The sequence below is a fragment of the Ananas comosus genome, linkage group 7 (assembly GCF_001540865.1).
Source record: "Ananas comosus cultivar F153 linkage group 7, ASM154086v1, whole genome shotgun sequence".
NCBI classification, from domain to species: Eukaryota; Viridiplantae; Streptophyta; class Magnoliopsida; order Poales; family Bromeliaceae; genus Ananas; species Ananas comosus.
The window spans coordinates 3,466,930-3,482,170 of record NC_033627.1 but is presented as its reverse complement, the minus strand read 5'-3'; the positions used below and the strand labels follow the sequence as shown (position 1 = coordinate 3,482,170).

At 33.9% G+C, this 15,241-nt stretch overlaps 2 protein-coding genes across 5 annotated transcripts; both read right to left on the bottom strand.

Moving 5' to 3' along the window:
* Positions 381 to 9,587, bottom strand: LOC109712668 (probable D-2-hydroxyglutarate dehydrogenase, mitochondrial). 3 transcript variants are annotated; one of them, XM_020236380.1, is made up of 15 exons: positions 9,408 to 9,584; positions 8,328 to 8,680; positions 7,403 to 7,504; positions 7,049 to 7,096; positions 6,254 to 6,324; positions 5,480 to 5,598; positions 4,599 to 4,694; positions 4,403 to 4,512; positions 4,050 to 4,130; positions 3,112 to 3,212; positions 2,557 to 2,665; positions 1,993 to 2,098; positions 1,568 to 1,653; positions 1,347 to 1,472; positions 381 to 819 (listed from the first exon to the last, which is right to left on the bottom strand). In XM_020236380.1, exons 1-15 carry the CDS (start codon positions 9,502 to 9,504, stop codon positions 733 to 735), a joined length of 1,692 nt encoding a protein of 563 aa, XP_020091969.1. In that variant the 5' UTR covers positions 9,505 to 9,584; the 3' UTR covers positions 381 to 732. The 3 variants fall into 3 exon arrangements, 2 of the variants coding, with proteins under 2 accessions (XP_020091969.1, XP_020091970.1); XM_020236381.1 differs by having other exon boundaries at positions 7,403 to 7,472; positions 8,328 to 8,537; positions 9,408 to 9,531; XR_002216938.1 differs by lacking the exons at positions 381 to 819; positions 1,347 to 1,472 and adding an exon at positions 1,745 to 1,842 and having other exon boundaries at positions 9,408 to 9,587.
* Positions 10,210 to 13,855, bottom strand: LOC109713514. 2 transcript variants are annotated; one of them, XM_020237639.1, is made up of 6 exons: positions 13,687 to 13,855; positions 12,601 to 12,811; positions 12,080 to 12,141; positions 11,386 to 11,476; positions 11,211 to 11,295; positions 10,210 to 11,127 (listed from the first exon to the last, which is right to left on the bottom strand). In XM_020237639.1, the coding sequence occupies exons 2-6, from the start codon at positions 12,774 to 12,776 to the stop codon at positions 10,459 to 10,461; spliced, it is 1,083 nt and encodes a 360-aa protein (XP_020093228.1). In that variant the 5' UTR covers positions 12,777 to 12,811; positions 13,687 to 13,855; the 3' UTR covers positions 10,210 to 10,458. The 2 variants fall into 2 exon arrangements, with proteins under 2 accessions (XP_020093228.1, XP_020093227.1); XM_020237638.1 differs by having other exon boundaries at positions 12,601 to 12,801.

Here is a 15,241-nt window from a genome sequence, read left to right as displayed (position 1 = left end):
TCTACTCCATTCTATATATCCTTATAAGAGACGAACATATTTTCTTTTACTTCGACTACATAATTTGAATTCAATTGTACCACCCTCCATATGCTAGCAAGATAAATATGTATAGCAGAATGGCCAATTTTAACACTAGGAACAGTTACTTTTGAAACATGCAATGATGCAATGTGACTAATTTGATGGTAAAATAAGCAGTACCATTTTGTGGACTATAATTGTGCATTTAGCTAGCAGACGTTCGGTCTCGCAGGAAACATTTGTCTCTAGATTCACATTTTTCAGGTATGAAAAGCGTGCATCCATGTTGATAGAATTCATGACATCCGAAGCGAAAAAGCAAAAAACAAATCCACCGGCCAAAAATGATCCAGCAGTGAAGAGAGTACAAGGTATGCCAATATTACGTGAACAAAAAAGAGTATTGATTCTCTCTTAGATACATAGAGCTATTAGTTAAATATACAGAAACAGTTGCAGATACTTGATGAAATGGGAGTATTAATTTGCATGTCTAAGAAGATAAAGAGGTCACAGAGAGTGAAATGATTGTCTTAGCAAATTATTTCACTATTGACCGTTAATAAGAAACTTAGAAAACTCTACTTTCAGCACTAGATAAAACATGCAAATTAAATCAGCTGAAAGGAGATACCATAAAACAAAATATTTCAATACGGCGTTTATTTATAAATACAGAGCAACAAGAATTTGATTACCTCAGTTTATTTAGAGCACAGATTGAGGGAGGACTTTGTAAGGGTTCAATATGCAGTTGGGGTCCAACAACTTTTTGATAGAAGCCATTAGTTGCACCTGACCATTAATTCACAAACTTTAGAAAGAATACTAAAACATAAAATGACTCAATAATAGGAGCAGTTAAAATGAAAGACAGCGTGAAGCATAAGTTATTTCAGAACCCACAAATAGAACAAAATTGATTTGCAAGTTTTATATCAGCAACTAGGAAGAAGAGAGTAGATTGTATAAAATAACCAATCCAGTGAATCCTTCCAATAATAGTACCAACACTTTTTCCAAAAGCGGCCTTTGTTTCTTGAGATTACAATGATGATCAAAACCAGAAGCAACTACTATTAATTCCATACGTAGCTAAGCGGATATTTTTGAAATAAATTGAAGTAGAAAGATAGCCACAGAACCTCAAGGAAAAATCTACTATCTCTTCAAATCAAACAGAATTAGTCGACAGCGAATATAATGCTTCACTTCAAAAGATATAATTACAGCAATTGATAAACCACAATTCTAGACTTTAAAAATGATGCTATTACACATAATGCTAATATCTAAGTTTATTCATATGGGAGTAAACTCACAGTTTCTGATGACTTGCTGTAGTGAATTTTATCAGCTTTCATTAATCCTAATCCATGCTCTGCACTGATACTTCCTCTGTGCATGGAAGTCCACTCATAGACGAAAGGTTCAATTTTTGCGAGAATCTGAAATTCATTAAATAAGGAAACATTTTTCAACGTAGTGAAATTAATATCATTTTGGTATGAGATGGATAGTAGCCAAAATTAGGAGTTAATACATCATCACTGTATTCGGCTGTCAAGATGTTTAAATGCAAGTTTCCATCTCCGAGATGACCATACCCCACTACCTTCGCCACGTCACCTGAACAAGGAGGATAAAGAACTGAGGGAGTTGTAGATATATCCCCACAAAATCATCTACTCACAAAGTTTTCGAAAGTGCGGTTGCTTACAAAAGTTCAATTATCCAAGTGTGGAGAGTCAATTGAATCTGTTGGTAGGAAGCTGATTTTGTATACCAGTTGTTTTTTCTAAAAAGGGGACATTTTGTCTGTACAAGGGTTTATATGTAAGAAATCAAGGACTTGAGCATGATACACACTAAGAATATACAGGGATGTTTATGTAAATATGACATGAATGAAATAATACTTTGCAGAAAGATCAAGGATGACAAAAAGATCGAGTTAAGGATAACTACCAAGCCGTTGACTCATTTCTTCAACGATATCATAAAGCTTCTCAACAGGTAATGATAAGTCATACTTGTAGACAGCTCCCAATTTCACTGATGCTTCTGATATACCCTGCAACCACAAGGCGTTCCTTGATTTCTAATATATTTTATGCTCTATGGCAGTAACAAAGTAAAAAAAGGAAAAATTACAATATAAAAAATCATCAATTAGAATTGAACCTAAACAGAAACTAAAAATATAAATTGGAGGATAGACGATATTTGTAAATATATTAGACAAAACATTATTGTAAAAGAAAACATAAGAAAACAATCATATTTGATGAAACTCTCATGAAGAGAGAAAAAACAACTCATAAGCTTGATGAACAATTCCAAAGGACTAAAGCTACATTTTGTTTCAGTAGAGCAGTAGCATACATTAAAAAGCAGTCATTTAACCATTCATTTAAATTTTTGTGAATTCACCCCACCTCTTTAAGGCCTGTAATTGTAGTAGATAAAAGTACACAACAACAACAACACTTAGGTTTAGTGCAATCATAAACATCTTTAATCAGAAGAAACCTCTCGAATTCTCCAAAATGTGGATGCTTGGCTTATATCTTGAGCTATCACTCCATCTGAAACCAGAGCACATTCCATCGAGTGTAACAGAAAAGCTTCAAGCTTTGCTCTACAAGATGGCATTGAAATAAAATAGTGAACTAAATGCTGCAAGACTTGGTTCTTGTAGTGAGTCCCACTAGTTTCAAATGGTACATCATTTGTAAATATTAGCCAAAGTGCAATATTTTAATATAGCATAGAAACTGAATACATCAAGAATGTTACACTCAGTAGATTACCGTTAATTTGCTAACCTTCAGAAGTAAAGCACCAGATTGCAATTAGAAGTCAAAAAAATTCATTGTGAGTTTCCATATATATATATATATATATGGATGCTAACACCATGATTTTAGTTCCAACTTGTTAGGTTCACCTATACTGAATCATTGCCCCCAGTCAACTATATATACCCACTTGCGTTTATGTCATTGCTCAATGCTTTCATACACGAGACAAGTAAGACAACTAAGAAATAAATTTATTGTTCTCACAATTTGGAAATGAACTTACTTGTCATATGATTCATCACTACCCGTGGTCTCAATAAGAACGTAAAATTTGTACGAGGATGTTGGTAAAGGATTGCGAAGTCCCTCTAAGTGACCCAAAACCTTGGTATCCAAAAAGGAAAATAAAAAGTAAAAACAATGAAAGAACTAATGGAAGTAATATTTTCTGGAAAAAACGAAAGAGTTCCTAGAAAATAATAATGTACATCAGCAGATCATACAATACATTTTTTTCGTCAAATTAACTAGTATTTACCATTCAATGAACAGAGATGTGTAAGGAGCCCAAATAGACAAAAAAAGGGGAGATACCTTAGCGTTTCTCAGATCAAAAAATGTGAACTAAAAGTCCAATGAGAGTGACAAAAAAAACAGCAATATATTCATTCCTCTACAGATATGACATTAATGAAACCAACTTGATGTCAGGGAATTGACACATGCCATACTAAATTAACAGTATAATAGTTCATGGGCCATAGAGTCAAAGCTTCATATCATGCTTTCATATACTAACACTGTTATATCAAATGAAATAGGAACAATAAATTTTATTTCGCTGCTCAGATATGCTGAGTAATATTCATCGGAAAGATTAAACTCAGCAATCTCATGTTCTATGAAACTCGATTAGAAAGGTTCAGGACCTTCAGGTGATATGTTACCAAACAGCAGAGAGCATAGGAGCAGAGATTAGTAAAGCTCACCGCAGTTCATTCGAGGCTTTCATGCTCTCTACTTTTGAATTTAATAAAGTTTAAACAGTAGAACTTTAGTTCAAGCAATCAAATATCAAAAAGTTCTGCATTACAGTAATACCATTTACCTAATTTGAAGGTGAGGTGCAACTGCACTAACTAAGATTCATCCTAACAACTTCATAAACTAATGCTAAATAGCATATTGATGGGGGGAAAAAATTATATTAAATGAACTTACCAAATCAATAGCATGGCTATCCATGAACTCAAATGCAGAAAGAACCTCACCTAGTTCCCGCTTGGCTTCAAATAATAATTTCTGGAATTTACACGTTAAAATTAGATGCGAAGTGTTTCCAATCCTCCCAACTCAGAAGATGGGCATTTACATGTATATATATCGCTGCAAAAATCATCTATAAATATGTGAAATATTTTTATCAGTATAAGAAATGAAAATTTTCAAGGCTATATAGAAAAAATTCAAATTTCGCAGTGTGTGTGTAAATAGAGTTTTGCAGGGTATATGTGTGTGATACATGTTTTGGAAAATAGGAATACACATAAAAATGCTTGGAAATAATATCATACCTGGCAGCTTAAGTAGTCGTTACATGCCAGAAATGCAAGGTTAGTTGACAAAAGCTTAGCTGGGGTGAGTATTGAAACCTTCGTGACAATCCCTAGAGAACCTTCACTTCCTGATCATATCAATTATATGCCTTGTTATTAGACAGTAGCACTACATCATTAAAGCACAACCAAATAAGTAATGCTCAATTCATACCTATAAATAAGTGTTTCAAGTCATATCCTGTATTGTCTTTGCGTAAAGTTCCAAGCATGTCAAGGACAGTTCCATTAGCTAGAACAACTTCTAGTCCTGGAAAGCAAAATGATATGTACCAAGAAGTAAATACATATTATATATTATCCAAAGGAGATGATAATGAATTTTACAACAGTGAAGGTTTTATCACCTCCATTAAGTTAGGCTCAAAATATAATAATTTATGAAAACAAGTTAACAATCCATTAACAGAGAGGTAGAGCAAAATAGTGAGAAAAGGAGAAAAGGAGTAAGAGACCAAAATAAAAAGCTCTTAATGCACTAACATTTTAGTTAGATTCACATTTATTAGATGAACACTTTCTGCTGCATAAAAGAGAAGCAAGAGATGATGATACCTTTAATTTCCATTTGGCATTTACAGTTTTTATATTTGGAACATAACAAAATGACAAAGTAATGGCTGAATAAATGCAAATAATGCCATCATAAACATGCAGGAAGAATCACAATAAAGCATTGAGATAGAATGATAGATAGCAACAGAAACAAACAGAGTCCACCTTAAAATGAGATTGCACGGTGGTTAAAGCCACTCTGAGTCAATAAAGCCATTGCAGATGTAATTCACTAGCATTTTTAGTTTTTCTACCATGAAACCATATGCAAAATAGAAGGTCTTTCCTCGCCAGAAGATGAGCTTGGAAACGTAATACCTCCTCACCAAGAATATGAGATCACAAAATCACTTGTAAAATCATCAAGACATAACTCTTTTGAAGATTTGACTTTTTCCCCCTCTGACTCAAATGTGGAGTAAATTATGAAAGTATAATATTATCCACCTTGTTTGCAATAGAAACAGGATAGCTACTCACCAAGAATATTTCCATGAAGTGATCCATAGCGTATGAAGCGCAAACCACCTGCATTAGTTGAAACATTTCCACCAATTTGGCAACTTCCTTTTGCCCCCAAGTCAAGTGGCATGATAAATCTAAATGAGAAAAAAGTTTCAGCACTATCAAGATGCCAAAATTGAAAAGAGAGTTAAACAAGCACTTCAATATGCTTATGATTTTTCAATCGAATGAGTCATACGTCAAAACAACGGCAAAAGAGGGGGAAAAGCAAAAACCTAGCCACCATTGACGAGTTCAAGGCAAACCCCTCTCATGTCTGATTTTGCTAAAATCAGAAGATGAGGAAACTCCAAATCACAATTCACAAGGGATCACAGTTCAATAACCTTTAAGTTATCTCTGTCCTAAACACCCAATATACAGTTCACAAAGATCACAGTTTCACTTCTGATAGTTACCCATCATAATGAATGTAAGTTGGATCAATTAGATTGGCCCATCATGGAGCTTGAACTAATACAATTCAACTTCAATGCTTCATAAACTTCTATCTGGACCTACGCTACCCTAATTAAAGGAGTCTTTCTGATTGACCCACACATCATATCTAAAAGTAATATGATTAATATCCAAACTAAGAGTAAAGCATGAATAACCATAAAAGGAAAAGAAAATAAAAAGGAAACCTTGTTTTCCTTATGGCCTACACATTATCTGCCATCCATATCTAATTTCCAATTAAAACAAAGCCACATAAATAATACCGATATAATAGCTTATAATAGTTACCCTTCACTTGTCAAATAGTTGTTTAAGTTCTCCAAAATACATCCTGCTTCACAAGTGAGTATACCATTGACCTGAAATGTCATCATAATCATACCTCAGGAATCCTTTGGTGCGATACACGCGACTGACTTTGACAAAATTTATCAAGAGAAACATTAGAGTTAAACTGTTATCTTGTTTTTCAACAATCTTGAAACAAATAAGAGGTTGGTAATTCACAGTAAAATATCTTTCTTATGAACAATTTGAATGATAGGCATTGAAAAAATTTCAATCTCACGCCAGTACAAGGAGTTATTAGGCAGACACAGCAGAAACGAGAGACAAAAAATGTTAAACAGAAAGTTTAAACTTTCAAAAAATTTCCAAGAGAACAAATACATGAACCATCACGGACCCAAAAGGAAGAAAAACTTTTGAAAAAGGGACTAAACCACTCCGCAAAAGACGGTGACTTTCTTGAATTGTCAAAGAACTCGCGGACATACATGAAATAAACCCAACAGCAAGGGAAATTATCAGCTCTATCCATATGGCATTTCAGACCCAAAAATTATTTAAGTTCATGTGGTTGAGGGATACTGCTTATTATGCATAGTATGGCGAGCATGAACACATTTTCTAGTTGAATGAAAAGTCAAGATGTGTATTGCTGAATGAATAATCCACAATAAGGGACTGTCTGGGGATTGTAAGCAACAAAAGATAAATCAACATCAAAGAGAGCGCATGAAATTTTAAGCCATAATCATGCCAATGAGTTTTCTACAAATTGAGACAATAGCATGTACATACCTTGTCAAGGGAAATTATCTTGTCCATGGAAGCCATATTGATGATTACCTGCACTTAAATATGTTACAATGATGTATCTATCTTGCCAATGTAGATTGCAAATAATCCGCGATCCACCAGCATGCACAAGATTTGAGTTTCAAAAACACAAAAAAGATAAGCAGAACAGACTCAAACAAATTCTACGATACAAGTTTTATGGTGTGACAGATACGGAAAAAGCACACGGAAGAAGAGAAGTTTTTTTCTATTTTAGGATGAACAAGTATTTCTATCCAAAATCAACCAAGTCTATTCTTCATGTGTATTATAGTTCTTAAACATTACAAGTCCAGCAAGAAAGGATTATAATACCTCATTAAAAACAGGAACACTACCCCCTACAAGACCAGTGTTGCCACCCTGGGGAACAACAGCCAATCGTCTGGAGTTGCAATAAAAAAGAATTTTAGATACCTGAGAAACCAAACATAGATACAAGGAATATAAAGTTAAATCCACAAGTTTGCATCTCTCTCACAGAGTCTAGTGGAAGGTACAACATAAGAAAGGCTTATACCTGAATCAGAAATATTATGAAAAAGAACTAAAAGACAGCAAGGGTAAATAAAATACACGTGAAATATATATTATTGTCCAATTCAGTAGGGATTTAAAATCCTACTTAAGTGACAAATTTGTTACTCTATTGTAGTCTTATAATAGATAGCCTTTTACACAATAAGAACAATTGGCTTGTTAACTAGCACTTTATCTCCGGTTAAAGTAGTGGCTTTACTCATTACTACACACTTCAAAAGTTTTTCTATATGATAAAAGAAACTAATAACATAAGATGCACGAAGAATAGCAGTGAAGCTAGTAAACCTAATGATTTCACAGTTTCTCAACCTTTGCTCATTACTCATAAGGACACAGTTTGACTAGTGTAAATGGAGAAAAATCAAATGGTTATTATGAATGCTCACCGTTACCACCTAAATACTACGTTGTTTTGACTAGAATAAATGCAGGTCACCAGTATCACATGAACTTTGAAGCTAATGAGAACAACGGACTGATTCTATGAGATGGGAGAAGTGGGAAGTTTTTTTTAAGAACTCCTTTAGAATTGTAGCTATATATCAATGTGTCAAAGCCCATATCTATCACCCTGACAAATTTCTGAATGAAGAATAAAGACAACTTGTTAGAAGCACAATATTAAAAGCAAGAAAATAGAAAAGAAATAGATTCATCTTGCATTGTACAAAAAAATTAGTATTTACAGCGGAAGTACCTCTTCAGTGGTTTTCGGTAGGAGCAAAAGCTGGCTCGAACCTTTGTACTTCCGCATCCAATCCGTATTAGCAGCCGACAGTCTATCTTCATCCTGAACTACATTCTTGTCGCCCAAAATACTTCTAAAATAGGTGATGTCACTAGAATTTAGCGTCGAATAGGATGGGTTCCTTTGAGCGTATGTGGCTGCAGAACTATACGACCGACCCTGAATTCCACATGGTCTATCAAGACAGAAAATTCTCGAACCTTGAACTGTTCTCGTGCAAACCCGCGGCATACTGTGGGGTAAAACATTACGCAACTTCGTATTGTATTCTCTTATAAACTGTTCTTGAATACGAGATTGGCCTGTAATAGTACATTACTAGAAATCAAGAAATCAAGAGAGAAAGAAAAAAAAAAACTCTCCCCATTAGTTATTTAAAGCATCAAGAGATCAACAAGTATATGTTTTGGCATTCCCTACTCAGAGATATCATTTAACTTAACCCAAAAGATTTGATTTAACGTCCCACCACAACACAAAACTATATTATGTTAGCTTTTTTTCCCCCTCCGGATCAAGATCGTGTGATTCTTGTTGAATTATTAAAAAAAAAAAAAAAAACCGCCTAATTTTCGATCATTTACAATGATTAAATTCTCCATTAAGAATCCATATAATATAATAATTATTACTCCAAGACGACAACCAATTAGCAAAAGAAGCTAACAAAGCTCTTGTTTTATTTTCTTTTTTTGTCTTGGGATTCAATCAAGAGGAGAGAGATTGAGCTGGTGACAGTACATAACTAAAAAGAATCAAGAAAAAATCAAGAGGAAAAAGAAATTGGTCTAATTAAGCTAAAATCTTGATAAAATCCAAAATTGTAAACATGAAAATAAATCATTTAATTTAAAACATAAAGAGACCAAAAACTATAATCTATTCACATTCCCTACTTGGATTCTTTTTCCTTTTCTCCCCCTAATTTTCGATCATTCGCCATGATTAAACTCTCAATCAATAATCCATACAATAATTAGAGATTGAGGAGGGGGGATTCGATCGAGAGGAGAAAGAGATGGATACTACCTGCGATTGAGGATCCGCACGGACGCTTCGAAAGGGATCGGGTTTCGCAGGAGACGTATCGTAGAAGGATTTGCGAGGCTCTCCGATACCTCTCCATGGCGATATACTACTACTCGTTCACTGATGCGAGAGAGAAAACAGGTTTTGGGCGTTAAAGAGTGGCGTTTTTTTTTTTTTTTTCCATTTTTCACACTAAATTACTAAAAAATATATTATTTAAAAGTGACAAAGCTTATATTTAACTCATTTTAATACAAATATATATATATAGGTAATAAAAAATAATTAAAAATAAGTTGATGGAAGCTTCGATCAGTTTATTATGAAAATTTATTTCGTACTTCTTCTACTATTTTAACTTATATCTCTTAAAAAAATTGTTAGATTTTATTCAAAATAATAAATTTGCTAAAATTAATATAAAGATTAGTGAAAAAAAAAGTGGTAATATTTATGAAAGATAATAAAATATAATAATATAATAATAATATTGTTCAAAAAAAATTTCTTAAGTACAGTGCAGTAAGATAAGATGTAATTAAGCCTTAAAGATAATAGATAGAGGGGCAATTATTTGCTTCAACCAGCGGTTACACTCCCTTCTGAATTTTTACACATTTTTTAGATGCTTCAAATTGTAAAGTTTCCTTCCTTTTTGAATATATTTCAATTTAATTTTATAGTATTTTTCAAATAGATGTGTGAACTTTAAAAATAATCATAACATCTGTTCATTCGTACCCGAAAGACAAGAAAAAAAAAAAGAAAAAAAAAAGCTTCAGAATTATACAGAAGCACAAAATGAAAATATAATGACAAAAATAGTAACAATTATACCGCATAGCATACATTCCAAACTCACTCAATTGTGTCATGTAAGATAACACAAGGTCTAATCAGAAATAATATGATAAATTATAATAAGATAACATTACATGATCTATACCGTAAAAGAGCATCATCTTTCAGTAAACTCACCATTATATTGATCAAAGCTTTAGTTAGTCTAATAAACAACAATATCGTGACAGTAGCGGAATCGTTTCGCAAGTCACAATTCGACTATCCGACTGAGAGACGCAAACTCTGCATCAATATCCGACAGCATCCTCTGATCAACATCAACAGCAATACATACAAAAGGAAGAGAATAAGAGAAAGAGTTAGTAGTCTCTGCTTCTTCTTTACATGCCGAAGAGTCCCCGACGTTCAATTCCTCACATTTTTCCGTTGCATTACTAGCCGAGTCTCTGAACAGCTGAGACCTCATTTCCAAGCAAGATATCAAATCTTCCTCGCCTCGCGCTCTATTCATCTTATCGATTAGATCGTTCAGTGCTGCAGTCCTCTCGCCGCGTTTTTTAATGCTTGCTAGGTCATCTGAGAGTGCACCCTCTTCATTGCTTCGCTCTTTTTCGCGCAACTTCTCCAGTTTTTGATCCAAGATGTTCCTTATTCTCTCTCTAAAGCTCTCTTCCTTGTCAGAGTTAGACTTTAGCTTTATTTTTATCTCAGATACCAATCTCTGCATCTTGTCTTCTGAAGTGCTTTCAGCTGCGGCCCGATTTTCTTCTTTGAGCTCATCTGGGATGACAAATATTTCCTCAAGTAGAGCCACATTCTGCAAGTACCTCTCAAATGCTTCATTTTCTGCTTCGATATTACCTTCAATGTACTCCCTTAGTTTTGCAAACTTCCACTTGTTTATATTCGCAACATCCTAGAAAAGTTGCGAAGGGTGGCGTTTAATTTAGATAAGAAATTATTTAATAATCCAGTAGAAAGATGGAAAAGTGTTAAAACCTTTTTGTTAAGAGGTTTCTTCGCTCGAAGTGCATTCAAGAAATTGTGTGGAAGTTGTTTGAGTGCGTTCAACCTCCAAGCAGAGCTGTCTCAAAAAGTGTAGTCATGTCAAAAGAAATTATTGGCAAATAATGTATAGTAGGAATAGGAATTGAGTCGAGTGCTTGAGAATTACCCAGTAGAAGGTATATCAATTGAGGGTTGCTCGATCGAAGGAGATCTAGATGGAGGTGGCTTGTCGGGTAAAATACTGCTTTGCTTCAAAACTGACACACCATACCCATAAATCAGTATTAAGATCAATAACAAGTTCTTAAAATGCATAGTAGTACTAACCAAAACTATAAAGGGTAAATTAGACTTTTAGTCCTCAAACTATGAGGAGCGTGGCACTTTGTTCAACAAACTTTAATTTGTTGCAATTTCTGGTTCGAACTTTCTGAATTGTTGTAATTAAATCCCACAACCCAATTTAGTTGGCTAAATGTTGATAAATTGTTGATATAGAAGTGACGTAGCATCTTAATTATTGCCGCATCATCAATCACAATATTTCCACGTCACTTCCACATTAACAATTTGTCACCATTTAGCCAATTAAATTGGATTGTGGGACTTGATTGCAATAATTCAGAAAGTATGAGCAAAAAATTGCAACAAATTAAAGTTTGAGGACCAAAGTATTATGCACCTCGTAGTTTGAGGACCAAAAGTGTAATTTACCCAAACTATAATGATAATCTTTACATAATATGAACTCATGTTTAGTCTATAGGAGCATCAATTTATGCGGCTGATTACTACATAGAAGAAGAGGAGACCAAATCCACTTTGCTGAGTCTTTCTGCTGTTGGAAACAATACACATACCATGAATATGGCATGGATTCTGAGCTTTGAAGCAGCAACTCTTACAACTCTGAAATGGGCACCTGGGAAACAAGAAGCATGTCAAATATATTGAAATGAATACCCACTAGCGTTAGACAACTGAGTCATTCCAAGATTCATATGGATATGATCATGTATTTGTGGAGATCTACACAGAAGTAATAAGATATTACAGTAAAGACGCATTCCAACTCTAAGCCACAAGATGAAAAATAGTGAAGGATTCCCATTTTTTATAATGAGAGAGCACAATAGCAGAATTACAGTCTGAATATGCCCGCTCTTAGAATTACAACTATTTTTTAAAGAATTTTCATAAATATAAGATAGCTCAGTAGTACGCGTACAGGTTAAGTAAAATTCAATTTCTTGATACTTTTTTTTTCTTTTTTGACGTAGAAAATCTTTTACTTCATAGATATAGCAGAAATTAAGATACTATACTGATACCTCAATTAATACGAGATTATTACAGAGAAGTATAGAGCAGACATACGTACCTTGAGCGAGCAACATTTCCGCACTTGATACACTTAGGCTTATTAAGGCCACGAAGATTTGGCCTCGGTGTATCAATGACAGTAGTACGTTGCGGTGTTGTATTGCCATTTATAGCAGCAGTACTCCCGATGGAGTCGCCGCCTTTGCTACTAGAGACAGGAGAGGAAGTAGCCATCTAGTAGATAAAATGTAAAGTGCCACTGCAAGCATCTAGAAATTAATTAGAAAGAACCATTCATTTTGTCATTTCAGTATCATTAACCGAAATCATAACAGTGAGTTCAAAATAACATATTTTTTCTTGAAAATGCACAGGATAAGGAGTATGGGTTTCTAAGAATCAACTATAAAAGCTACATCTCTATTGTGTATATATAGAATATGCAAAACTTTTAATCTGCGCAGCTGCCGTGCAAACCATGCAGAATAAAACAATAATAATACAAAGATCATAAATTAGAAAAGGTTAGGATCTTTAGGGATGTGTAAGAGTCTCAAGTGGAAGCATAAAAGTGACCGCCAAGAGAAAAGGAAATAACGATTAAAAGTGATAAATCAAGAAAATAGAAGAGAGTTTGCACATAATTTAGATAAAAGGTTGATAAGCATACACAATGTAGCGAACAAATAAGCCCTTTTAAATCACATAAAGGTATTTTACACTTCAATTCATCATCCCCAATCCCCATAATTCCATATTTTTTAGATGCCCTGCACTCTATGGACCAAAAATCCATGTTGAGAGCATGCTATGAGGAAAACAACATCAATATCAAAGTTAGTATCAGATTCAATGAAATATGCCAAAAACCTACAATAACTAAAAAAAAACTAAGATAAATGTTTCTCTTTGATGGAATTAGGGTTGCAAACGAGCCAAGCGTTGTTACTCTTGTTCTCCTAAGATACAGATCATGAAAATTTTTTAAAAAAATCAACAACTTTCGAGCAAAGATTATAACTTTTTTGCACACAATCACACGTTTGATCTAAAGGAGCTCGAAATCAGAGATTGAGCTAAAACTCGTCGCACACCCACATCGAGCTCAAGGGAACAAAATACAAGAAGGCCACGAGCAACTCACCGAAACCCTAGACGAAGCGCGGCGGCGGCGGCCGCGAGAGGCGGTGGCGGCGGCGGAGGAGGAGGTGGACGGCGTCGGATCGGATCGGGCGATTACCCCGGAGAAAAAGGAGGGGGAAATTGAGAATTAGGGTTTTGTTGTAGGGGAGACGAAATAGACTCGACCTTGCGGTTTAGGTCGAGAATTAGACCACGATTTTTCCTAATCGAACCTGATTCGGACGGGTTTTTAACCGGTTTAAGAGAGCGGGAACCGAGCCGGTTTTAGTTATAATTGGTTCGGTTGGTAACTGGCACGGTTCGGGTTTAGTAAAGAGCTTTTTGCACTTATACCCCTCCTCAAAGTCTTAATTTACTGACATGTCAACCTTAGAGGCAGCTGATATTTGCACGTATAACTATCTTAATTTTATTTTGAGCTATTTTTGCATTTGGCCCCCTCAAAAAAAAAATATTCAAAAATAACTCCATCAAATTTATAATTGTAATTTTGACCCTATTCCTGTAATGCAGACGCCACATCAGCGCCACGCAAGCTGGCTGGGGAGGGACCTCAAGTTGAACACAGTGAAACATTCACCGTGTTCCATATTTCTAGGCACGGTAAATCATTCATCGTTTCTAGACACGGTGAATGAATTACTGTGTTCAACGTATTCCAGCACCTCCATCCTTATTTGTGTGGCGCTTACGTGGTACCTGCATGGCAGGGATATGACCAAAATTATAATTATAAATTTGATGTAATTATTTATAAAAATAATTTTTTTGAGGGGGCCAAATGCAAAAAAAGTTCTTTTATTTTTTATATACATCTTTCAATTCATAAACTTTTTACATTGTGGGCGTGTTTGGTTTGAAGTCAGAGTCGGAATCGGAATCGAAATCAAAATAAACTGGAATCGGAATCGGAATGACTCATTACCTAATTCTGTTTGGTTAATCACCTGAATCGGAATCGGAATAAATCAATTCTCATTGTCAGTGTTTGATTCAGATGGATATAAAAACGTAATCAAATTAACATACTACATTATCTCTATAATATATTAATTTAAATTCAAATTAAAAATTAAATATTAAAAATTTACATCAAAATTTTGAAATAATGTCAAATGTCAAAATTTTAAATCTATTTTTTTAAAAAAAATTAAACTTTGAAGTTGAGTGGATAATTCAAAATATGAAACTAAATTTTAATTTATTCAAATTCAAACTTAAAATTACAATTTAAATTTTAATTTGAATCCATAAATTTAATTTAAGTTTGAAATAAAATTTGAATAAAACTTTATATAAATTAAAATTTAATTTAAATTCAAATTCATAAGTTAGATTCGAAATACTTGATTAAATTTTAATTTTTAATTTAAGTTCAAATTAAATTTTAAAATTATATATTTAATTTTTAAAATTTAACTCATATTTTAATTTAAAAAGTTGAAAACATAAATGTAATCCGAATAAATAGATTCAACTTCCAATCCGGCCTTCTAAGTCAGATTGAAAAAAGATGTGATTGAGAAATTTCCATTCTACTCTGGAATCAAAATCGG